Source organism: Cucurbitaria berberidis (genome assembly GCF_010015615.1).
Source record: "Cucurbitaria berberidis CBS 394.84 unplaced genomic scaffold K460scaffold_3, whole genome shotgun sequence".
Classification (NCBI taxonomy): domain Eukaryota; kingdom Fungi; phylum Ascomycota; class Dothideomycetes; order Pleosporales; family Cucurbitariaceae; genus Cucurbitaria; species Cucurbitaria berberidis.
In genome coordinates this window covers 4,116,914-4,141,163 of record NW_024468937.1, presented here as the reverse complement: position 1 = coordinate 4,141,163, position 24,250 = coordinate 4,116,914, and the positions used below count along the sequence as shown (strand labels likewise).

The following is a 24,250-nucleotide window of genomic DNA, read 5'->3' as shown; positions in this document are numbered from 1 at the left end:
CTTCTCGACGTGTCTTCGTTGGATATGAGGGACGGATGAATGGGTGGACTGACTTGGATTGAGATCTGGATATGTCTTGCTTACTGCTCTACTCGGGATGGAGATGTGGAGATTGAATATTTGGACACATTGGAAGGATGGATGGATGGGTCATGGACAAGGATGCGGATCGCTCGAACGTGCCCATTGGCAAATGGATGGATAGGCAGGCATGCGGACTATGAACGAATAAAACCGTCTTTCAACATTTGATCTGTCTTTGGATTAATCTTTGTACTCTGAGTGCTTGTGCGAGTGGTCGTGGTGTTTGCAAGTTGTAACGATGGGGAGTTACAGTAACAACAATACAGAATAGGATAGGATAGGATAGGATTATTCTATTTTATTCTACTTGCACGATTTGGAAGAGCTATGGTTGTAAAGACGGCGAGAACGAGGGGAAGAGAGATTCAGTTATCCACATGGAAATAGAAATAATCACAATTGTATTACTTGCTCGTCAAGGTATCGGAAAAAATAAACTTGATGTCCAACGTGCTTACTGGACCCCATCCTCAAGACATCCCTACTTCTCCCCCCGCCCCGCGAAATAATTCCCCTGCAGGCCTCCAGACAAAATAGGCGGACAGGCACTACCTTCATCCGCCTTCTTCTTGAGCGGCGGCTCCTTCCGCACAAAGCACTCGCCAACATGATGTCCATCCTCGCACGCAACGACCCACTTCCCCATGCCCAATTCCTCAGGCGCGCGCCGCACGCCCCGGCCTCCACCCCCGACAATCAAGTTACCGGGTCGGTAGCTGGGGTCGGCGAGCATGCGCTTGATGACGGAGCAGTGGACCGTGGCCGAGGTGGGCATGTCGCGCGTCTCGCCTTTGGGCAGCGGCCAGGTGATGGCTTTCCAGGTCCCGTCTTCTTGCAGGTCCATGCGGCGGAAGGGGAGGTACTCCATGATGTTCCAGCTTATCACGCTGGTGCTGGGCGCGCCGTTGTTGAACTGCAGGACGTCGTGGATGCGGCCTTTTGTCGCTGCGTTGTGGAGGTGCTTGTGGAACGGCGTGTTGGGGTGGGTGCGGTGGTGCTCGGCGAAGTTGTCTTCGTCGACCCAGGTGGTGGTTGGTGTCGACGTTGTTGTGTTACTCGAGAGGGCGCCGCGGGTTGTACCATTTGTCGTTGTTGTGCCGTGACTGTGCGGCTCTGTGCCATCTGAGACTGGTGGCGGTGAGACGGGGTCGATCTCGATAGTTGGTACGACGGTTGGGCGGCGAGGGTCAGCTGTGCCCTGTACGTCCTCGTGACAGCAGTGCAAGGCTTCTAGCTTGTCTTCGTCGAATTCGAGGCCTGCTTTCTGCGCTTCTCGCACCATCCACACTAGGGGGACGTGGCTCAGCGCTGCATCGTCGCCAGCGAGGGGCCAGCCACCGCCAATGTCCTACGGTTGTTAGTCTTGCTTTGATCTTAAGATGGATGAGGATTACTCACAGCGTGACAGCCCGGGAACCAAACCTCCCGTATGTCTTGTTCCCCGTCGTCCTCGTCTGAATTCCACGTCTGCATAGGATCCAGCGATATCACCGAGGGTGTAGCAGAACCAGGTCCGGTGCTTTCACATTGCGAGTAACCAGGACTCATGCTGCGCACTCCAGACGTATCGTGCGGGTTTCTGAACCGCTCGGGTGGGGCTAAGGTATCGCGACGGCCTCTATTTTCTTCTTCTCCTCGCTTCTCGTTCGCTCTATCCGTACCTTGTCCATGAAACATGTCATTGACATGCTTATGCTTATGATGACGTTTGTAGTACATTGACTTATCCGGTTTCGCCTGACTAATGAGATCTTGTCGAAACTTTGCACGGCGCTCATCGATGGCAACAGCATGCCGGATTACCCGAGCACTACTCCGGGCAGTGTACGGGAACTTACTGCGCTGCATCCAGGCATTTTCAAAATGCGGTACGCTGTTGACTGTGTCGAATAGGCCAAGGAAGCGAATGGGGCGGACTGGACGACTGAATGTTTCTCTGAAGGCGCACATGAACTCTAGGAGCTTCTTCTTGTCCGACTTTTCTCCTGATTTGTGGTCGGTATCTTTGCCTTCGGGCAGTCGACATTGCCACTTCTGGAACGTCCTGGTGAGGTGTTTTAGTCGGGTCAATTCAGGTTTGCAGTTGTTGGACTTACTTCCACGCAAATTGGCACATCTCTTCGTTTCCGGCCTGACTTGACGTTAGGTCAATCGCTAAGCTACCTGGTGGGTACACTTACCGATAGGAGGCCGACATGATCCAACATCTCAGCAAGAAAACGCGCAGTATAGGCGCCTCTTGAGAAGCCGAAGAAGTATATGTCGTCTCCGGGTGTGTAATACCGCATCAAAAACTAGAAACAGATATGAGCAGATGATGGCAGTCAACGGTGAAGCTTAATCAATGAGATTTGCCATCACTTGGAGCACTGATGTGTTCTTTCTTGTATTAGACATGTTGGAGCTTACCCTGTATCCTGCCATGACATGCATATCGAACGAAGTCCCTGTATGGTGTCAGTTCGGATACAACACCAGAGTTACTAGTAAGCCTACCAATAGCGCTGTCCTTCGCCTTCGCATACCAGCTCTTGAATCTCTCGACCCGGCTCGTCCGCGTTATCGAGCCTTCAGCCTTTGTAACATAGGTTCCAATGCCGGGCTGGTAGTAATGAAACTGATCGTCCCCATTGCGGTCAAGCATGCGATAGATCTTAAGAATATTGGAGTCTGCATCAGTGCCAGAGAACTTGTTGCCGGTGCCATCAAAGCAAAGGACAAACTTCTTGCGCATATACATTCGCCCTGGTGCAGGCGCCGCATACTCCATTGGTCCCGGGTTGGAGTGAAAATCAACTTGTGAGAGGACGGCTGGAGGCCGTGACTGCTCGGTGTCTTTGGGAGCCATATCGTGCGTATTACGAGATTATGGAATCACTCACGAGGAGAAAAAAAATTGAAAAAGAAAGAAATAGATAATTACGACACAAGGGCAATGAAGGACAAGACGAGTAAGGAAAGCGAATCATGCAATGGGTAGGTGGCGTGTCTGCCTTTCCGACGGAGCGATAGCCACTCCAAATGAGGCATAAGAGGCACGGCGGCGAAGATCGCATTGCTCCAGCATCGAGAGTCACATGCACCAGTAGACGTCTTACCGTTTACAGTTGGTGTAGACCTGAAAATGTCCTACTGCTGCAAAGTCGCAGCTGATCGCGCCGGAGAGCTTCTTCTTCCTGCATATGCTAGCTGATCATATGTGGGCCCCGCTCGATTGAGTTCCGATTCAGATCTCACCAACTTTCTCAACATTATGATAGTCTCAATGTTGACAAATCAGACACGACCCGCGTTGAGAGATGATGGCTGTTGGACACGCGACAGCGTCCACCGCAGACCGTTCCCCGCTCCTGCAACACGATGCCTCAGCTCTTGTCAGGTGTTAGGTAGTTCATACAAGATAGCCAATGCTGTATGGCCCGGGAAACTTGATTGAGTGGGGGTGTCCTGTCGTGGTTCACGAGTGAGATCTGGATTTGGCCAGGGATGATGTGCGGCCCGCATTATGCAACCGCTAATTAGCTCCGCGACTCATCTAGCTTACGCCGTATTGTTGATCGAGGACGCGGTGTATTGCTGAAACGCTGTATTTGTGTTGGTGGGTTTGTGAACAAGACCGCTGGTGACTTGTGCGCGATCGCTGTGCATATTCTAAGGCACGGACCTCCCCCCTCTTTGTCGTCCCAACTCCTCCCTCGATCTTTACGTTTGACTGTCAACAACGTTCTAACTGGTTCGATTTAAAATGTCGATCATACATATAGCTGATGGCTGAGCTGAGGATATGGACTAGCTAAGGAAGAGAGGTGCGCACGTGCCTTACTTCTATTACCCTACTTCTCCTCGCCCAGTATTATCTGTGCCTTGGCTCTAGTTACTAACCTATCTAGTTTTACCAGATTCCGACCAGTATCTAACTTAGTAACAGCTCGTGTGTCGCATCGAAGTGGCAGCATTCCGTCGTCTGGTAAACTAATGGTGATGGACCCATGGTTGATTCCAGTGTTCCCTGTCAGGCTGTCCAGGCTGCCCTCCAGCTGAATGGAACGTGTTGGTTTGGAACAGAACGCCCGTCTTCATGTTGCTAGCACACTGCATTCGACTTGCACCGGAGAGGTGTGCTGGCAGATAGCGTACGCCACAAGCGCCGCCTCCGAAGCTGAATTACGTCTCCTCCATAATTGTGCGTTTCCTACTCGCCAACTGGATCGGGATGCCGATCGCCTACCTATATTGCCATCTGTTCCCGAAATGGCCCGTATCGCATCCTTCTCTACCACACGAGAAAGTCTTATTAAATGCTTTCATTACATTGGTGCCCCGCTTTCTCACATATCATTGTGTTGCACGATCTACGCATAGGATATTCTAGTATCACCCTTGGCATGCAGTACACCATATGCTCGTAGCAAACAGTAGTGCAAAACCGTCTAGTGTTGCCCTCCACTCAGCCAGCCACCACCAATGAGGAGCAGGCTAATTGAAGCTGAAGGAGCTTTGACGTACCAAATCCACAACACCACTCCCCACTGAGCACAAATACGGGTATGGGACAATATGCACGGAGTGGGGAGCGTCCAAGCGTTGTTCGGCGGCTGCCTACGGTGATCACTGCATTGCAGCTAATACCGACGATCATGGCAAAGCTCCTCAAGGACAGTTCTTGCAGCCAGAGCATGACGCCTCCGACAAGGTGTCCAGAGCATTTGCTCCAGCCTCCCCTCATTCTTCTTCTTTGAAGCTCCCCAGATACTTCAACTTCATTCTACTCCAGCTCACCTCACATGATCACACAAGCTTTCCATCACCATGACTAGTCAACTACGATCTCTACTCGGCACCATTAGGAAGAAGCCAACCAAGGCCAGCGATGGCAGGTCAGCGGAAGCTTATGGAGTCACGAATAATGACAAAACGTCCATCGTCAACGACGTGACGACTATGGGCGTCAAGAACGCCAAATTCGCTGTTGAGGCCGTTACTACGCTAGCCTCTGGCGAGCCTCTTGACGACAAAGACCTCTTGCTCGAGCAAGGTGTTGAGATGCTCCAAACCTTGCCGCCAAACAGTGGTCTAAGCGCAAAGGTATCGGATGGCTTCATCAGTATGCTCTGGCATGATTTGCCACATCCTACACCCACCCATGCAGGACCCTCTGCACGATACCGCAAACATGACGGGTCTGGGAATAACCCTCACAACCCTGAGATGGGCAAGGCCGGCTCACCATATGCCCGAAATGTGCCACCCTCGAAGCCGAAAGGTAAGCCCTGTTATGTTGTTCATCTAGCGTGGCTGACGCGCATAGGACCAAATCTTCCTGATGTTGAAGACGTATATGAGGCGCTTCTGAAGCGTGATGGTCCCTTCCGCCCACATCCATCTGGATTGAACCGACTCTTCTTCTCTTTCGCTACTGTCGTGATTCACGAGTGCTTCCAAACATCAAGAACGGACCCCTGGGTCAATGAAACGTCCAGTTACGTCGACCTCAGTACCCTCTACGGGAACACAGAAAATGAGCAGAAGCGGGTTCGAACATATCACAATGGCGAAATCTACCCCGACTCGATTGCCTCAGAGCGTATCATGATGATGCCTCCTGGTGTCGTCGCTGTGCTCCTCATGTTCTCTAGGAATCACAACCATATCGCTGAGTCGCTGCTGTCGGTGAATGAGGACGGCAAGTATAGGCCTTGGGATACTCTCGACGACAAAGGTAGGAAATGGTAAGTCTCATTAATTAACGCTGTGACGAAAATAGCTAAAATGTTCGAAAAGGCAAGACGAAGATATCTTCCAGATCACGCGCAATATCAACGTCGGCTTCTTCGCGTCAGTCGTGCTTCGAGATTACGTTGCAGCTATCCTCAACACCCCGCGAGCTAATTCTGAATGGTCTCTCGATCTCGGCAAGGAGATAAAGCAGGGCGGAAATCGTGTAGAGCGCGGAACTGGTAGTCAAGTATCCGTTGAGTTCGCGGTCTTGTACCACTGGCATGCAGCATTGAGTGTAGCGGACGACAAGTGGATGGAAGACATCGTGCGAGTCATATTCCCCGACTTGAGAAGCATCGACGATCTCACTATCGAGATGTTTCATGAGGTCATGAAGTACCATGGACATTCTCTTATGAGCAAACTACCCAAAGATTGGACATTTGGGGGCCTTGAGCGAGGAGCTGATGGGAGATTCAAGGACGCTCAATTGGCCGAGCTGATCAAGAGTTGCACCGAGGAACCTGCTCACGCATTTGGCGCCCATGGTACTCCTGCTAGTCTCAAGGTTGTTGACTTGATGGGGCAGTTGCAGGCGCGCGAAATGTTCAACGTTTGCACGCTCAACGAGTTCCGCAGATACTTGAACTTGAAGCCCTACGAGACATTCGAAGACTGGTGCTCTGACAAGGAGACGGCACGATCGGCAGAATTGTTGTACGGTCATATTGAGAATATGGAGCTGTATCCCGGCCTGATGGCTGAATGTACCAAGCCTCCTATGCCAGGCAGCGGTGTGTGTCCAGGGCAAACCACTGGACGAGGCATCCTTGATGACGCCGTTGCGCTGGTTCGTGGCGACCGATTCTTGAGCTACGACTTCAACAGCAATACTCTGACGCAGTGGGGTGCGGCATTGCTCTCAGAGACGACTCCTGGCGCTTACGGCGGTGTTTTTCCGAGGCTTCTTTTCCAAGGACTTCCCGGTGGCTTCACTGGTACATCACCTTACGTGCTCTTGCCCTTCTACACACCCGAGGCTGCGAAGGGTATTCTCAGCGGCAACAAAGTTCTCGAGAAGTACAAGCTTGAGCGACCGCCCAATGACTACGATATCGTCAGCATCCAAACCCAAGAGGGCTGCAAGAAAGTCTTCGAGGACCGAGAGAGCTTCGCGGTTATGTACCAAGCCGCAATCCGCCAATGTACAGCTGGTCACGATTTTATGATCGGATGGGACGAGCAGAAGAAGCATGACGAGCGCTCCAACATCCTGCATAAGATCTTTTTTGAGGAGGGCTTTGAGAAGAATATCAACGAGTTCTTCAGCACCAACGTCCGCAATCTGATTAAGAAGAACTCGCTCAAGGGTGCAAAGGGTAGGATGTCAATCGACATCGTCCGGGACGTGACGAACATCGCGCCCATCCTCTGGCTTGCAGAGCGCTTCGCCCTGCCTCTCAAAACGCAGGAGCAACCACGCGGCCTCCTCTCCATCCATGAGGCCTTTACCGCCTACCTAGTCCTATTCATGTACCAGAGCTTCAACATCATCCCCGCCAACGAATGGAAGCTTCGGGAAGGTGCCATGAAAGCCGCTGCTCCACTCCGCTCCATTTTCGAAACCCATCTCAAGACGCAGACTGGCAGGCTTGAAGGCATCGTGGACTGGATGGCCAAGGGCAGCGCTTTTGAAGTTGGCCCGCATGCTGACCGTATCTACCACGCGCTCGCTGAGACCAAGCTACCTCTCGGCGACCAAGTAGGCGACTGTATCGGCATGGGAGCGCCCGTAGCCGGTAATTTGACACAGCAAGCGTCCCTCCTGATTGACCTCTACCTCAGCCCAGGATACGAGCAGTACAAAGAACGCATCGTGCAGCTTGCACACATGGACCCTGCGGCTTCCGACCGTGAACTCCAGGGTTTTGTGTACGAAGGCATGCGCCACGCCGGCGTCGTGCCTGGTCTTCCCCGCGTCGCTACACGCGATATCACCATCAACGACGGCGTCCGCGGGCCCATCGCCATCAAAAAGGGCCACACGGTTCTCGTTGCCACGTCAAAAGCCTCTATGGACCCCGTCGCATTCCCAAACCCAGAGATTCTCGACCCGCACCGATCGTTCAAAGACTACACGTTGCTTGGTCACGGCATGCACTTCTGTTTCGGCGCGCGCCTAGTCGGCCCCTCGCTCGCTGCCACGCTACGAGAGGTCTTCAAGTTAAGAAATGTACGCCGTGCACCAGGGAAACAGGGGCGTTTCAGTATTACCGAACATACACTCGCTGGTATTACTATGAGGCATTATCTCGATGCCAGTTCCAAGGAGAGCCCTATCCCAACTAGCCTCCGTTTACACTATGATGGGGATGATGTGCCGAGTGGTGTCGACGGTGTCAGTGGGCTGATCAACGGACATACGAATGTCTATGCAAATGGGCGGCCGAGTGCGTATGCGGATGGTCAGTCCAATGGGCATGCAAATGCGGGTGGGGACAATGCGAACGGGAATGCGTATACAATCGCACCTTAAGAAGGGCAGACGGAGCGAACGAAGAACTTAGAGCAAGCATAGGGGCTGGATTAGAAGGGTTTATCGATATTGAGAGATATGATTTCATGCCAGACTGGAAGCGATAGACGAGGAAGTCGGATCTCGATATGTAGCGGGAGGGCTTGAATAGCGGGTCAGAATACTATTAGCACGGATGAACTAACGACTTCAGGTAATGATAAGTACTTCATGAATCACTTTGTTCTCGTTAATAATTTCCCGTGTGTAGCTCCCTATATTATTATGATTGGCATTCTACACACGCAAGTGGCTTGTGTATGAGACCAGCTCATCATACGGAGACCTTCCCCAGGTTTGAAAATTATATACCAATACTATGGGCCAAGATATCTAACAGGTACTAGGTGAAATTATTCCCTTCTTGACTGCACAACAACCACGCTTGCATTGACATCCCTTTCTAGCATGAAATCCGCCAACAGACCCAAACAGCTCGAATATTGTTCCTCTACCATCTCAACATTCCGACCGAGCGCGATGAGATCTCCACCATTCCCCACTTGGCTGACCTCGTTTAGGGCATCGGAAACAGCATCTTGTACGGGGTCATAAGACCCATATCGTCGTCGAAGCCGCGGTCTCCATGCCGACTCCGATGCGTGACCAGTAAGATACCCTTGCCTATTGTTACATTTGATGTTAACAACTCAAAGCTGAGGATGAATATTGCCTCGGTTCCGATGGCGGGCAAAAGGCGGCTTGGTATTTGCATTCCCGTGTGAGAGACTACCTTTGGGAAGCGAAGCTGGATTTGAAAAAATTGCCCATCGCCATCAGGGCGTTTGCCAATGGAAATAGGATGTCTAAGTTTCTCTCTAATGACGCAGTTGTGCAGCCTTCGGGTTCCCTATGAAATTTGCAAAAGGATTCTCCAAGGCTCCCGCCGCATCCGACTTTGTTTCGTAGGGAATGGAAAGGATCACGTAGACGAAAAGATCAAGGGTGAGTATACCTTTGCGTTTAGGTTTGGCTCGCTGATCACTGGGAAGGTGTTTTTGAGCAGTTTTTGCGAAACTCGACGTGCCGACACATCGTATTTGGAGCGTGTCATGATAATGGCTATGTAAGAATCATGAAGGACTTTGCGGCGGATGTCACCGTGGTGAACGGCTAGCACACCTCCACTCCTTCAGTATCGGCAAAGAGTTCCACAAATTGCCCTTCTAAATGACCAGAATGAATACAATCTTTAGTACCGCCTCGCCGGACATTCCGACACCTGTGCCACGGTGGCCCACCGGAAGGTGCCAAGAACAGTGAATATTAGAGCCTCCACCCAATTGAGGTGGGGAAACCTTGCGAAACTTATCCCAAAAGAGTGGCGAGAGCTTCAATCTTGCAAATAAAGAGTCGGAGACCTTACGCAGTTTTGATTGATGCAGTTGGTTGCAGGGTTGACGCAAAGATTTCTCAACGCCTACAGACGGCATGGGCTGGCTGGAGTCAGAAAGTAAAGGTTGAATCTAAGATACTATCGCATGTATCATTTGAAAAGAAGTTATGAAGTCAATTGCGGCTACTCACGTGGTCCTCTATCAGACAGAGAGAAACTTGTCTATTGGATGTCTCTCAGGGCGGAGGCTTGTCACGCTAAGCCCCGAAAAAAAGCCGTGACGAAAAATGTCATTACAGACACAATTACTCCTATACGAAGGCAAAGAGCAGGTTTCTCAAGGAAGTGTATAGCATTGATGAAGCCTCGTCAGAGGATTGGGTGAAATAATGATGGGCACCGGAAGGACAATCACAGTTTCTATCTTCCTTTGCCGTCCACAGCACCAACGTCACCCCGCAGCACCACACGTCATCTACAGTCCATTGCGCGAGTCTTTTCCGACTCCAAGGCTTCGTCAAATATGTCATGGCCGGGGAGATGTATACATGTGTGGCACCTTTTCAATAAGACAAGTATTCATTCATCCTCTTTGTACCCTGCCTTCAAAAGCCGCAACTATACTTTTGTTGACTTTACTATGGTTATTCCCTCACTATTCTGTTGCTAGTCGTCGCACAGACTGCTTTCGCCAACTCTTTTTTTAACCCCATAATCAGAACTTCATCTGTCACTCAATCACAAGCCCAGAGCAGCCAAGTCGAATGTCGAGATGATGACGTTACCTACATGGCATGGGCGAAGGACCCCAATAACCCCGACGAGATTCTGGAAACCAATAAATTTCTGAACGATACGGTTGTTGTGGATAAGAGCAGGTACATAACTTCCGTCAGACGAATTCCTGGTAGATCCCTGCTTTGGGGCGGCTTAACATTGGATGATTCCGCGCTCAACGAGGTACGAGAGTATCCAGGTATAGAACGTGTCTTGGTGGAACCCGAGGTGCACGAAGTAACTCCATCGGCAGGAGAGCTAGATCCGGGTTTACAAATGTACAACGATAGGGGTGTATTCGAGTCGCCTTGCGCACTCAATGTCTCTCGACGTTTTTTACTTGCTGATTCTTCAGCTATGGCGCTGAATCGGTGTTATTCAGCTTCCTCAGTCCGCTTAGAGGGCTAACGTTGCTGTCTTGATAATATATATTGATTGAGGCAACTTAGATACTGAGGTATTGATAGCCCCCATCTTCCTCTTCCTCTTGCACTTCCTCTTCTTCATCATAGTCGTCATCTGTAATATGACTATACGAGGCACCGTAACTACTCTCTAGGTACTGCAAAACCTTTTGGTACCATGCAGCACTCGGTTTAGTGTTATAGATCTCTTTAGTGAGTTTGCGCAGAGTATCGAGTTGCTGTGCGAACCCCATATTCTTGGCGAGAGACATAAAAGTCGTTATGTATGGAGGCTCTTTGGAGAACCGTGTGTAAGGGTGCTGTCTCCAATGACTCCTCGCGAGGACCTTCACGGCATCGACAAAGACTTCGGGAACCGACTTTTCGTAGTCGATTGCTAGTTGCTCTTCTGGTTTAACAAGACCCAGGAGCGAATATACTCGGTCTTGTGGTTTTTCACAGTGATTGGAGCTATATCGGTCGATGCATTGTGCTAAATGCCGACTTTGTCGGTTGTGTATGCTGTCCCACAGTAGGTAGAGGGACGGATTGCGAACCCCATACAACATTTTATCCACCTGTTCACGGGCGGTTTCCTCCATGTCCTGGAATCCCAGCCAGACCGTTCCGGCCAGTACATGGACTTCGCGAGCGAGGAGGACTTCTTGCACAATCCATAGCCGTGTGAAGTAGCGGTTACTCAATAACACTGTGAGGGCATCGGCTGATCTCGTAGCCGCGAAATCGAGCGCTGCGGCGACGGTGTCGGTGTCGATTCCAAGCCATGTTATAACGCAAGTAGATCTCCAGTATATCGTAGGCATAAACCGAACCGTATAACTGCGCTCGTCCAAATCCGATTGATTGATACAGATCTGGTCGATCCAGAGGTAGGTTCCATGATATCTAGAATCGCCCCGAAAGTAGCATAGGAAGTGATACAAATTCTTTTTGACCCGGTAGGCCCCACCGTTGATATGAATGATATATGTTGGATCTCCCAGATCGCCCCATGTGTATGACAAAGCGAAATAGGGCGGCGCAGACTCCATATTGACTGTTTTGATTTCGCACGATAATGGACCCCAGAACTCAGAAGGGGATATTGGTGCTATAATCTTGAGCAGGCGAATTCGCCGGATTTGCGCAATTAGCGGCTGGTGGACGAAGGCCATGTTTCAGCCTTGTGCTTGCAAGAAGAAATGCGGTGGACAAAGTAACCCGAGCAGGGAGATCTTTCGGCGTAAGAGAAGATGCCAGTAAGAAGATCCTTCCTGTAAATCAGAAAGAAAGAAATGGTGATAAAAGCAATAACAAGCAGCCATGGTGTCGCGGCAGCCTAAGCTAGTGGTTCAGCTGTGCCCGAAATGCAGGACCTCGCAGCCACGCATGCGGGGTCTATGAGCACCTACGATGGGACGGCAAAAGCCTCGAGGAAACAAGTCTTGGATATCGCTTTCAGGAGTTCTTCACGGTTCTTCACGGTGCTTCACGTTGTCTACCTTACTACGTCCACCAATCAGCCGAAACTGCTCCACTTTCCACATAGGGCAAGTTTTGATGAAAGGCGTCGATCGCAGCGGCAAATGGCTGTGTCACGCTTCCTACGGGAAAGATATCATATCTACGGTCATTATCTGCCACGGCCTAGGTGATAGGGTTAGTCAGACCTACACCAATTCAACCTACCTCAAGGTTCAAGATCCAAAATTAGCTCAGGGGACGTCTAGAGTCTGATACTGTATGGAGCGTTACGTCTCCAGTCGTCTCTAGCACGTGACATGTGTTATAATAGCTTGTTAAGAGTATTTTCAAAGCGCATACCCCCTAGTTGAGCTACTCTGGTTCTATGAAAGTAATTTGAGTGCGGAGATGTTTGGGATTATATTATTAGTTTGTTAGTTTATTGTCCACTTGATTACGGAGGCTCTATGAACTGAGCACGAGAATGAGAAGTTCGGGAATGCTGTAAATTCCATCTATAGATTTTTGTAAATTCCAGAGGGAGTGCTTTCAGCAATTGATGGTACTAGTTATCACCGCAGAGCAACTGCGAAACTAAATGAATATAATTCACTATTACCTACCACTCTTCAACCACTCAACCACCCACTCAACTACAAGCTCCCCATCCCCCACTCCACACTCATCCTAATCGCCTCATCCTGCCCAAGCACAGGCTCATACCCCAACACCCTCCTCCCCTTCTCAATACTCCAAAAACACCCCGTGTCCAGATGATTAATATCATCCCTCATCTGCGGCGTCACGTTCCTCAGCGTGAAAATCCAAAACGCCCACTCGCCTACACTCGCCATAGTCTGCACAGCCCAAAGAGGGATAACGCGAACTTCCTCCCGAGAAACCGTGCAATTAGCAGCGACATAGCACAGGCGCATGAAGTCGAAGAACGGCCTTGGCACGCGGTCGGTGACGAAGTACGCTTGGCCGTCTGCACCAGCTCCGTGCGTAAGGAGAGCATGGGCAGCGAGAACGTGCGCTTTGACTGCGGACTCGACGTATACGAACTCGAAGATCTTGTCATTGGGACCGATTTGGTTCCGCCATAGGTCTTTCCGCACGCTTTAGATAATCTGCGGGATGAAATTTTTATCGCCCTCGCCGTAGATGATGGGTACCCGCAGTGTCACTGTCCTTAGGCTGGGAGAATTTGCAGCGAGTACCAATGCGTCGGCGAGCGCTTTTGTGCGGGCGTAGGGATTTGGGCACTCGAAGTACTTTCACAGAACCAGCGATAGCTCAACTAGGGCGTAGGCGCTTTGGAAATCCTTTTAGGGATTCGGGGCAGAGGATGCGGTGTATAGGTTGCATTGGGCTCCTGTGATTTGCTCGAAGGGGGAAGGCTGGCATGCTGAGTCGGAGGATGTGTAGATGAAGGCCTGAGTCTCCGGGCATGCTTTTGCTGCTTTTAGGAGGTTATTTGTTCCTGTTATATTTGTTACTTCGAGGAGGGACGCATGAGAGCGTGGCGGTGGGCTTGCGCTGTGGACTACCACGGTGGGCTTCAGGGTCTTGAAAAGGGTGTCTACGGAGCCTGGAGAGGTGATGTCGAGCGCGTGGTGAACGAGTCTTGTGTCTTTGGGACTGGCATCGGGTTTGGGATTGCGACTGGTGCTGATGATCGTCGTCGCATGGTTGTCTGCGAGAAGGCGTGATGTTATGTGCGAACCTAGAAACCCAAGGCCTCCTCCCAGGGCCTCCTGTGACCAGGACGGTGCCTAAATCTGTTTCAATGGCCATAATTACGGAATTGTGAAAGTCCTAGATAAACTCTATAGTTTCGAGAAGCACTGCGAGGTTGGTGGGTCCAGGTATCCATAAGCGGGGCGTTAGATGACATGGCCTTACCTGATCTGGACTCGTATGCTGAGGTTTGGCCGGGTCATAATTGGTCAGGGTGATCCTACCCAGGATTTTGAGACAGAGAAATGTTGAAGGGGAGAGCAAAGAAATATCGTCATCTGAAATTGAGATGCGTTGACAAGCCGAGAACCTTGCGACAAGGAGCGATCAAAGTTTCCATCGGATGGATGCGTTTGCTAAGCGCCTTTGAGAACTGCGCAGGCTATACTCAAGACAAAGAAAATTGATATACCTGTCTTGAGCGTGCCTGAGGAAGAGGCTGTTCTTAAAGGTGCCGTTTGTATCGCGTGTTTGCTGCTTTATAGCCACCTGTAGATAAGCCTGTGCGTAGTAACGGCTCGGCTTTTGTATGACGATCGGGATCGTGCTGTCGCCCATATTAGTAGCTCGTTATTCAAGTGTAACCTGGCCGCAACAGCGGTGAAAATGCCTCGTGGCACAAGCCTCGTACAAGGCCGAAGAGCCGGTCAGGATGCTAGCGCAAGGCATAGCAAAAGTGAGACATGTCAAGAATGTTGACTGTCCGCCTTGCTGTTTGCCCTGTAACAGAGTGAGTTGTCACAACCTTTGTGTATCCATGATGTACATTGAGGAACGTCATCAAGGTTCGTTCGACAGGGCGCCACGAATCGTCATTCCGACCTATATGTAAGTCTAGTGGTGATGAGTGCGTGCACTAATCGAGAAACATGGTGTCTGACTGTGATCATTCTGTAAGCGCTCAAACAGCTGGGTATCAGTGGAGCCACGCTAAACAGACAATGGGCAACGCTGATCTGACATGTAGCGATAACGGTGATAAAAGGGCCGTCAGAAGACCACGGTGTTCCCGTAGTGTGGCAAGACGTGCTGACGGTCGCTTGTTGCCCGGCGCTTGGATCACGACACTCTGACATGATGATGCCGGCGTTTCCAAATCACGTCCACGAATTCAGTCGTATTTAGGTAGTGTGGATGTCTCGGCGACTCATGAAGGCGGGAGCCGTGCGGGCGGAGATTCTGCGCTAGTGAAAATCGGGGAAGCGGGCTTGGCACGCCCGGATCGTCAGCACCCGCAATTGGCTGGGACGCGCGGACGAGGAGGATAAAATCGCTGCTTTTTGGCTCTCGTTGATAAGTGAGCATTCCTTTGGGACGGCGGCGGTTGTGGATCTGAGATAACCTCCAGCGCGAAACAGGCGAAATGGGGCGCCTCTTATGAGAAGGATTCCACTATTCCGCTATAAACGGCGACGGACCCCCACATGCTGATAAGGCTGTCCTGAAGAAGTTCAGAAAGCCGGACGAGCAAAGGATACAGGAGGCGACGATATTGAGGCAGTGAAACGAGCATGGTGTTGTGCCGCGCCGCATGCGCTGGGATTGATAGCTTGAGACGGGCCCAAATGTAACGCAATTAGGCCGAATGCAGACGCCCAATACCAACCTCCGCGCCGCAATACATTCGCTGCTGGGCTATCAGCAAGCAAGCATGCAGTAGCATCTTGACATACATGCATCTATCCTCTTGCCGCTTGCCGAAGTGTGATGGCCACTCGTACTCGGGCGGTGACAGACGCCTCGCAACAGCCACCTGCTCACCACCTCCTCACTCTGACAAAGAACAACGATTGATATGTGTCGGATCCAAACGCCAAACGCGAGCGCTACTCCATATGGGGAAGGAGCGCATTGTCGACAAGGGATAGGCCCGGCGCACGTGAGGGTCATCTCCAGACTCGGCGTGCAATTCGTTTCCAATCACTTGGCCTTCATTATCCAATAACTTCTCGCTTCTCGAAATTCCATTGCAGGGTGCGCGAGACGCCGCAAAGCATGCAGATAAGACGGCCCCCATCACGTCGTGTCGTCGAGATGCCCCAAGCAGGCAGCTGGCAAGGAAACGAACGGCCTTTGTTCGCTGCCAGCCGATGAAAAGCGGAGCAGCCAAGGAGACCTAGCAGCTCTCTCCGCGTTCTAGAAAGGCTGCTAGAATGTCGCTACAGGCTGACTAGGCCGTCACTTGGCTCCTTATCAGACTGTTTTGGGTGTCATCTCCGATCCATACACCGGGGTCGACCAACAGGGACCCCTCTGGGAGAGATACGAACGATGCCAACGCGCAATACCCCCCCGCGATGGGGAGGTCCAAGCTACCACCAAGAGTTGCCGCGCCCGCCACCCTGCATTCTCCTGCTAGCGCATGTTCGTCCAACGCTTCTTTCATCGTGGTCGCGTGCCAGAAGCCAATCAAACGGCGCTCCAGCGTATCAGTCCTGCGGCGGGATGCCTGGCCCTTTGCGCTCGTGTGCGCCCGTGCTCCAGCAACGGAGAGGGAACAGCTACCCTGTCTGTCGGTCGCGCCGTGAGCCAACTCTACTGTTCTTGGGAACCTTTGTATTTAGCCTGCCCCTCTGCTGATCCCAACCGGCGAGTCGCTTTAAAGGACGTCGTCCCCAGGGTGTGTGTTTCCCTGTATTCCCGTCACTCTTTGCCCCAGTCTTTTGCTGTCCATCGCCCACCATGGACCACGAGAAGGTACTCGCGCATGATGAGAAGACGGCCGTCCCCCACCCGGCCGTCGAGACGCATCACGACCACCACGAAGGAGAATGGCGTGAAAAGGAGGACTTCATGACCCGCAATGGTCTCAACCTCGCGTCCTTTCAGCGCCGCCCAAGGGGCGGCGAACTCATCGTCCTCGACAAGTCGATGAAGACGCGCCATCTGCACATGATTGCCATCGGTGGTTCCATCGGTGCTGGTTTCTTCGTCGGTTCCGGCGGCGCCCTCAACAAGGGTGTAAGTCTTTCTTGATGCGCCATGCTTTTGTGTGCAATGCACGCGCTGACCTTTGCTGTAGGGTCCCGCTTCTCTCCTGATTGATTTCTCCCTCATGGGTGTTATGATCTTCAACGTCGGTAAGCAAAACTGTGGCGTCTTGGCGCGCGTACGTGTAACTGACCAGCCTCGCAGTCTACGCTCTTGGTGAACTCGCTGTCATGTACCCCGTCTCCGGTGGTTTCTACACTTACTCGTCTCGCTTCATCGATCCATCATGGGGTTTCGCCATGGGCTGGAACTACGTCTTCCAATGGGCTATCGTCTTGCCGCTCGAACTCAACGTCGCCGCGCTTACCGTCCAATATTGGGACGGCGCGAAACCCATTAGCGTTGCCGTCTTCATCACTGTCTTCTGGGTCTTCATCATCTTAATCAACGTCTTCGGTACGCTGGGATACGCTGAAGAAGAATTCTGGTCGTCCTGTCTCAAGCTCTCCGCCACCGTCATCTTCATGATCATTGCCTTGGTCCTCGTTCTCGGTGGAGGCCCCAGTAATGGCAAATACAATGAATACTATGGTGCCCGCAACTGGTATGATCCGGGCGCCTTTAACAACGGATTCAAGGGTTTCTGTTCCGTCTTCGTCACCGCTGCTTTTGCCTTTTCTGGTACTGAGCTAGTCGGTCTGGCTGCCGCCGAGACCGCGAACCCTCTCAAGTCCCTTCCGGGTGCTATCCGTCAGGTCTTCTGGCGTATCACCTTGTTCTACGTTCTCGGTCTCACTTTCGTCGGTCTCCTCGTCCGTTCTGACGATGAGCGTCTCCTTGGTGCTGAGGGTGGCGGTGCCAACACCTCGCCCTTCGTCATTGCTGGCAAGGATGCTGGCCTCCGTGGATTCGACTCATTCATGAACGTTGTCATTCTCGTATCCGTCGTCTCCATCGGTGTTTCTGGTATCTACGGTGGATCGCGTACCCTCGTTGCGCTCGGTGACCAAGGTTATGCTCCCAAGATCTTCACCTACGTGGACCGCTCTGGACGTCCTTTGTATGCCGTCGGCTTCGTTCTTCTGTGGGGTGGTCTCGCCTACATGAACTTGGCTGCTACTGGTGTAGTAATCTTCGACTGGTTCGTTGCCTTGTCCGGTCTTGCTGCCCTCTTCACCTGGGGCTCCATCTGCCTGGCCCACATTCGTTTCCGCAAGGCGTGGGCCTACCACGGACATACTCTCGATGAGATTCCATTCAAAGCTGCTGGTGGTGTCATCGGCTCTTGGGTCGGTCTTGCCATCATCTTCGTCGTCCTCATCGCTCAGGTAAGCTCTTCACCACCCTTAACTCCTTACAGACCAAACACTAACTTTGCCTAGTTCTACACCGCCGTCTCCCCTCTTGGCAAGAAGCTTGGTACTGCCGAAGACTTCTTCAAGGCTTACCTTGCCCTGTTCGTCGTCGCCGTCTTCTGGATTGCTGGATATCTCTGGAAGCGTGAGGGTTGGCTCAGGACTGCTCAGATGGACGTCGATACCGGTCGTCGTGAGCTCGACTGGGACCTAATCAACCGGGAGCGCGAGGAGATGAAGACCTGGCCCGCCTGGAAGCGCGCGTTTGCTCGTATTTTCTAAACACCTGCCATGATTTGAAGTTGCATTGTCTGCGTCATATCTTGGTGTTTGTATAATGCGGCTAGGGGTGTCTTGTTCAGATATAGTCGTGACGAACGTCGATGTTTTTCAAACGTAGCGTCTTGAGCGTGTCATGTATACCTTGGCTCGAAAGCGCAAGCGCCACTTGATACTTATATACCCTTTTCTTGTACACTGACTTGATCCTGGAATGCGTGTTTCATGTTGAACGGCGTGCGGCTTGGTCTCTGAGTCAAAATCCTCTTGAGTGGCCGTTGAAATAAGCTTCACGGTGTGTTTTGGCAGCCGCGTGCGCACGCGTGCGACCTGCCCCCAAAGGCAGTCGTGATGGCCGTTTTTGGAAACTGCACAGCTCCCTCACCTACGACTACCACCTATCACCGTCAATGGCATCCTGCTCGCGCACATCGGGCCGTACGAGTTCGGCTCTCTGACTGTACAATGACCATGGTCTCACTACCTATCCGCGTTCCCGTTACGATACTACTCGCTGCATACTACTACTGCGCATATGCTGAAGCAGGGTATGGTAGTCTCCAAGAGCTACAAGCTATGTACGCGACAAATAAGGTAGCCTATGCTTCATGCGGCTTTTGGTTCGAGTACGTATGCGATGGCAAGGCAAGGCAGGCTAGACGTTGTTTCATACTTGTCTGACTGTGAGGTGTCCAGATCAATGGTTCATATATTGAGCACTCTCGGCAGGCGACCGTTCCAACATACTTATTCTTCTTCTTCAACTCATCATCGGGGCTGCGTGTGACATGAAGGCAATGCGACGCTCTTTTCACTCACTGTGCGCTAGAAGAGTCGCAATTATTGAACGAGTATATACGTATGTCGAATACGAGATCAGCTCAGACGCCCAACGTGTCTCTAGTAAGTCACTGAAGTATGACTGGATGTACTAAAAGCGTTTTATGTCCAGTTTGCTTAGTGCACCCTGGAATAAGCTAGGTGCCACGGATTGGGCCTTTGTTCCGGTCACGTTATTATCAAGCGCACAGTAGGCATGTGGAAGACCATTAAGATCTACCAAGATGCTACCTAGTCCTCTCTACGCAGCCTGCAGAAGCACTTCAAACTCAAAGGGTTCCGCCAGCAACGCATACTCATCCAACGTCCTGGGCCCACAACTGCCACTCCCCAAACCATGATGCGCATAATCCAATCTCACCACCACCTCCTCTCTCTTCTTCTTCTTTAACTCATATGGATGTTTGGCCTCGGCAATATCCCTCATCCTATAATGACTAAGCTGAAAGTCAAACAATCGTCTCTGTTGCCCATCCTTTTCTACAAACTGCGCGAGCAAACCCGCACGATTTTCATTTCTAATTGACAAGTACCGCGTATCAGTTCGATTCGTGCTCTCCTGTGGGACCTCATAATCGACCCAGAGTTCGTCCACGCTAGACGTGTTATATCTGCCCACAGACTGTGAGAGTTTGCTGTCACGGTAAGATTCTCCCGGTCCGCGACCAAACCACTCAACGTGCTGGAATTCGTTTGGAATCTCCAGAACAAATCCGACTCGTGGCAGTGTTCTTGGGAGGTTTTCTCCTTTCGGGGTACCACTGGCACGGATCGATAGGCTTCCATCAGCGGAGAATGTGTAGGTCAAGACGCAGTCTATGGACCATGACAAGATTGGGGGTGCGACGCGCTGATGTACAGTAATCTTGACTGAGGCAGAGCTAGGTTCTTCCCATGACACTTTGCGCGTCGACACCTTGGCTAAATGCAGCTTCTTGTCGTCCCAGTCCCAGCCGTCTTGCGGTATATCATTGTCAGTGGGCGCGCGGAAGAAGTTGATTTCTGGGGCCTTGGAGATGAGCTCCGTCCCGGTTTGAAGCCATGATATTAGCGTACCGTGGAGGGTATCGAACTCCCAGGTGGCCTTCTCAGCTGTGATTCTGACACGATTCCTGGAAGATGAGTCTACCTCCAACTGCCTGTCGGAAGAAGAAGGTCGCTGTAGCGGTGCAATAGCAGTGACGGGGATCTGCGCTGTGGCGACTTCGAAGCCTTGCTCAAGATATGGCGTACTTTCCTTCAAATTGAACGAGAAATTGATTAAGACCTCGCCTTCCGAGTTCGTTATTTTCGGAATGTCGATTTCGAAGGTCTGGCCTGGTCTAATGCCAGATGGGATTTCGATTGAACCACTCTGCGCATTATTGCTAGATGCCTCGCCTGCTGTCTTGTACTGACACACCAGATGGTCGAGCGCAATGAAATCATAACGGTTGATAAACTTCACCTTTGTCTTGCTGGAATCTAGGAGCTGTACAGGCTCGATAGCCTTCTTGTATTCGACCAAGCCAGCATTGGGAGCATGATCAGAGTTGACCAGCCCATCCATGACGAAGGTCGCATCATGTACTTCTTCGCCAAAATCTCCTCCATACGCGTAGTACTCTTCGTTGGTCTGCTTGTCTTTTGTTAAGAGGCCATGGTTCGCCCATTCCCAAGCGAAACCACCTTGGAGTGTCGGGTATTTGTAGAAAGCGTCGATGTATTCTTTGATGTTGCCGGGACCGTTGCCCATTGCGTGGATCTACAAGCTGTTAGCCCAAGATTAGATTAGTAGGGGTATCGAACTCACGAATTCGCAAAGTACGAGAGGCTTCATCTTGCTCTTGTCCTCGGCAAACTTGACAATCTCGTCGATCGGCGGGTACATCCTGGAGTACATGTCCATCGTTTCTGCATAAATGTCCGCTTCGTAGTGAATAGGCCGGCTGTCGTCGTACGCTTTGATATGCTCATACATGGCCTTGAAGTTCTGGCCGAAAAATGCTTCGTTGCCCAAGCTCCATATGATGATAGAGGGATGCAGTTGATCTCTCTTGACCAATGCTTCAGCCCGATCAACATAGGCGTGCGTCCAGTCCGGATTGTCAGTAGTCCATTCAGCAGCTTTCTGCCTAGTAAGTAGCTGACGCTCACGGAAAGGTAGCTTTTGCTCAGCAGGGGAGAGTGCAGCATCAGCAATCGTTTCAAATCCGTGGCACTCCAAGTCTGCTTCATCGATTACCCAGAAGCCCATTTCGTCCGCAAGATCGTACAAACGTGGATCGTTGAGCTGGTGAGAAGTCCGGATAGCGTTGACGTTGTGTCGTTTCATGGTAATGAGATCCTGCTTCATGAATTCGTAGGGCACTGCACGGCCAAATTTAGGGTGATGTTCATGGCGGTTGACGCCACGGAACACGACCCTCTCGCCATTGACCTTGATGAGGCCATCCTTCATCTCCACTTGGCGGAAGCCAATCTTTTGCGCAAAGTGTTGCTTGGAGTTGAGCGACACAACTAAATGGTAAAGATGGGGTGATTCGGCCGTCCACTTCAATGGGTCCTTCACTGGGATGCTGAATTCCGTCACGCCCCCAGTCTTGATGTCCGCGTTCGATGAAGCGACGACCTGCTTCTGTGCGTCCAAAACTTTGATCGCAATCTCACCGGATCCGATTGCGCTGACTTTGACCTTGATCTCGGCGTCTATATAAGAGGAGTCAAGAAGAGTATGCGCAAACACATTCTCAATGCGAGACTCATTCGGGAAGCCAACCAATAAAACATCGCGGAAGCTGCTGCTGTCAGCTATCAATTCCAACATCCGATCTGATGAACGTACATGCCACTCAACCACCACTGGTCCTGATCCTCAATATAAGTCCCGTCGCAGAATTGATACACCATAACGGCCAGAGTGTTGTCACCATCCTGGTCGATTAGAGCCGTCACATCGAACTCGTCCGGGTTCCTGCTTCCTTGAGAGTATCCAACCTCTTGACCATTTACCCAGACATGGAAGGCAGCATCAACGCCCTCAAACCGGAGGCGAATCTGACTATTCTTCAGTTCCTCTGGGATCTTGAACCTCTTGACATAAGATCCAGTTTCATTTTCGGTGAATGATACGTTTGGAGGGTCAACCGGGATCGGATAGATGACATTTGTATACTGAGGGCCCTTTCCAAAACCTTGCAACTGCCACATTCCTGGCACAGCGATATCACTCCATTGCGAGGTGTCGAATTGGGTGGCCTGGAACCCTTCTGGAGCCTCGAACGGCGAGTATGCATGCTGGAACTTCCACGTGCCGGATAGGCTGTGTGTTTTAGACTTGGTCACATCATATGTGAGGGCATCAGCTTCCGATGAGTAGTTGTGGAAGTATGCGCGAGCTGGCAGCGTATTCTTGTGAAGGACTCTGAGGTTGTTCCAGTCTGGAATCTCTGCTGGATGGGCGCTTGAAGCCATGGTAGAAGATTCGACCTGAGAGTGTGCTAGTTTTGAGAAACTTGTGTTCTGTACTTAATGTCTCAATGCCTACCAAACATGTTCCCCCGCTACCCCACATCGCCATGTCATGCAGGACACGGGATGTGCCTATTAGGAAAGCCTTCCGGTCATGCATTGTAGGAACCAAGAAAACAGTTTGCTTCCAAGACAACTGGAAACCGTGTTGGCAATTGCACGTGTTCAAGTTTCGCCGGCGTCGGGGCATTGATACCGCGGGGTTACTACATTTGGCTACGCTGACCCACATTTTCTCCGGATCCCTCCACACATTCATCTCCATGCCCGAGGCTGAACCACCAAACATCGACAAAACCTGGCCTTCATGCCTTCACACGAGTTAAATAAGGCGCGAAACCCCCTCTTCCGATTCATGAACACGACGAGTGCCCAGCAGTTAAGCATTGCGCTAATACATTTAGGGGTTGTTTCTACCCGTCGCCCTTGTTTAGGAACTGCATCCGCTTTCTCAGAGTTTAATCCCTTGGATCGTGCACCTTAGAAAGGCTGGGCTGTATGTGAAGCTCCTTGGCCCCTATAACACCGTTGGGGCGCAGCGGCCGACCGCACTTGGCGTATGGGGTGGCCGCAGCCAATTGGTTCGTTGTGTCACGACGGGCATCGGGACATGGTGAGCATGGTATAATACCTCGGCGTGAGAATATGCAGAATTAGAAGGGCGAGGGTAAGACTCCGGCCGCGCCTCCTCGCGCTTACTAGTAAAAAGCTAGTCTTAAATAAGTACTAGCATACTGCACAACTTCTAAAAGTAAATTACTTTTTTATTATATAGTTTTATATTAGGAACTTTAGAAATAATAAAAATGCAAAAATAAGTAATATTAAAAGTATTTATTTTATAATTTAAAATAAACAATGATTTTTAGAAAAAGGCTTAATATATATAAAATATATTAAAAATAAAAATAGTTAAAACTATAACTATTTTTTTATATACTTTTTAAGTACTGCGCATTTTTAAAAACTAAAATTTAAATTTTAATATAAGTAGGCTTGCATTTTTTTTAAAGCTTTTTAAAAGGACTAAAAAAGCTAGTAAAGTTTTTTAAAAATATTAAGTATTTTAAAAATAATTACTTATACTTTTAATTTTTATATTATTTGCTGTTAGAATAGTTTTTTATAGCTATTTTATATTTACTACAAAAATATATTGCAGTTTCTGTATTTAAAAATTAAAAAAATTAAAAATATAGCTTTAAATACTTATTTTTACTTTAATTTAAAAAATATA

The 24,250-nt window shown here is 50.6% G+C and overlaps 6 protein-coding genes across 6 annotated transcripts; 2 read left to right on the top strand and 4 right to left on the bottom strand.

Moving 5' to 3' along the window:
- Positions 1-363: 363 nt before the first annotated feature.
- K460DRAFT_366867 (uncharacterized protein) lies at positions 364-3,108 on the bottom strand. Its single transcript, XM_040933468.1, has 6 exons — positions 2,581-3,108; positions 2,494-2,531; positions 2,265-2,378; positions 2,181-2,215; positions 1,483-2,128; positions 364-1,432 (listed from the first exon to the last, which is right to left on the bottom strand). Exons 1-6 carry the CDS (start codon positions 2,930-2,932, stop codon positions 566-568), a joined length of 2,052 nt encoding a protein of 683 aa, XP_040788586.1. The 5' UTR covers positions 2,933-3,108; the 3' UTR covers positions 364-565.
- A 1,536-nt stretch (positions 3,109-4,644) lies between these two features.
- K460DRAFT_386393 (uncharacterized protein) lies at positions 4,645-8,338 on the top strand (the record flags this gene model as incomplete). The annotated part of the gene is made up of 3 exons (XM_040935590.1): positions 4,645-5,347; positions 5,393-5,813; positions 5,866-8,338. Exons 1-3 carry the CDS (start codon positions 4,894-4,896, stop codon positions 8,336-8,338), a joined length of 3,348 nt encoding a protein of 1,115 aa, XP_040788585.1. The 5' UTR covers positions 4,645-4,893.
- Positions 8,339-10,880: 2,542 nt separating this feature from the next.
- On the bottom strand, positions 10,881-12,069 carry K460DRAFT_395539 (HET-domain-containing protein; the record flags this gene model as incomplete). Its single annotated transcript, XM_040936049.1, has 1 exon — positions 10,881-12,069. The coding sequence occupies one exon, from the start codon at positions 12,067-12,069 to the stop codon at positions 10,936-10,938; it is 1,134 nt and encodes a 377-aa protein (XP_040788584.1). The 3' UTR covers positions 10,881-10,935.
- Positions 12,070-12,719: 650 nt separating this feature from the next.
- On the bottom strand, positions 12,720-14,950 carry K460DRAFT_386392 (NAD(P)-binding protein). Its single transcript, XM_040935589.1, has 4 exons — positions 14,588-14,950; positions 13,858-14,115; positions 13,534-13,632; positions 12,720-13,431 (listed from the first exon to the last, which is right to left on the bottom strand). Exons 1-4 carry the CDS (start codon positions 14,654-14,656, stop codon positions 13,012-13,014), a joined length of 846 nt encoding a protein of 281 aa, XP_040788583.1. The 5' UTR covers positions 14,657-14,950; the 3' UTR covers positions 12,720-13,011.
- Positions 14,951-16,765: 1,815 nt separating this feature from the next.
- On the top strand, positions 16,766-18,778 carry K460DRAFT_366861 (amino acid permease-like protein). Its single transcript, XM_040933467.1, has 4 exons — positions 16,766-17,059; positions 17,121-17,178; positions 17,234-18,357; positions 18,412-18,778. The coding sequence occupies exons 1-4, from the start codon at positions 16,781-16,783 to the stop codon at positions 18,664-18,666; spliced, it is 1,716 nt and encodes a 571-aa protein (XP_040788582.1). The 5' UTR covers positions 16,766-16,780; the 3' UTR covers positions 18,667-18,778.
- Positions 18,779-19,744: 966 nt separating this feature from the next.
- On the bottom strand, positions 19,745-22,956 carry K460DRAFT_285302 (glycoside hydrolase family 2 protein; the record flags this gene model as incomplete). Its single annotated transcript, XM_040928802.1, has 3 exons — positions 19,745-21,247; positions 21,296-22,280; positions 22,328-22,956. The coding sequence occupies 3 exons, from the start codon at positions 22,954-22,956 to the stop codon at positions 19,745-19,747; spliced, it is 3,117 nt and encodes a 1,038-aa protein (XP_040788581.1).
- Positions 22,957-24,250: the final 1,294 nt, after the last annotated feature.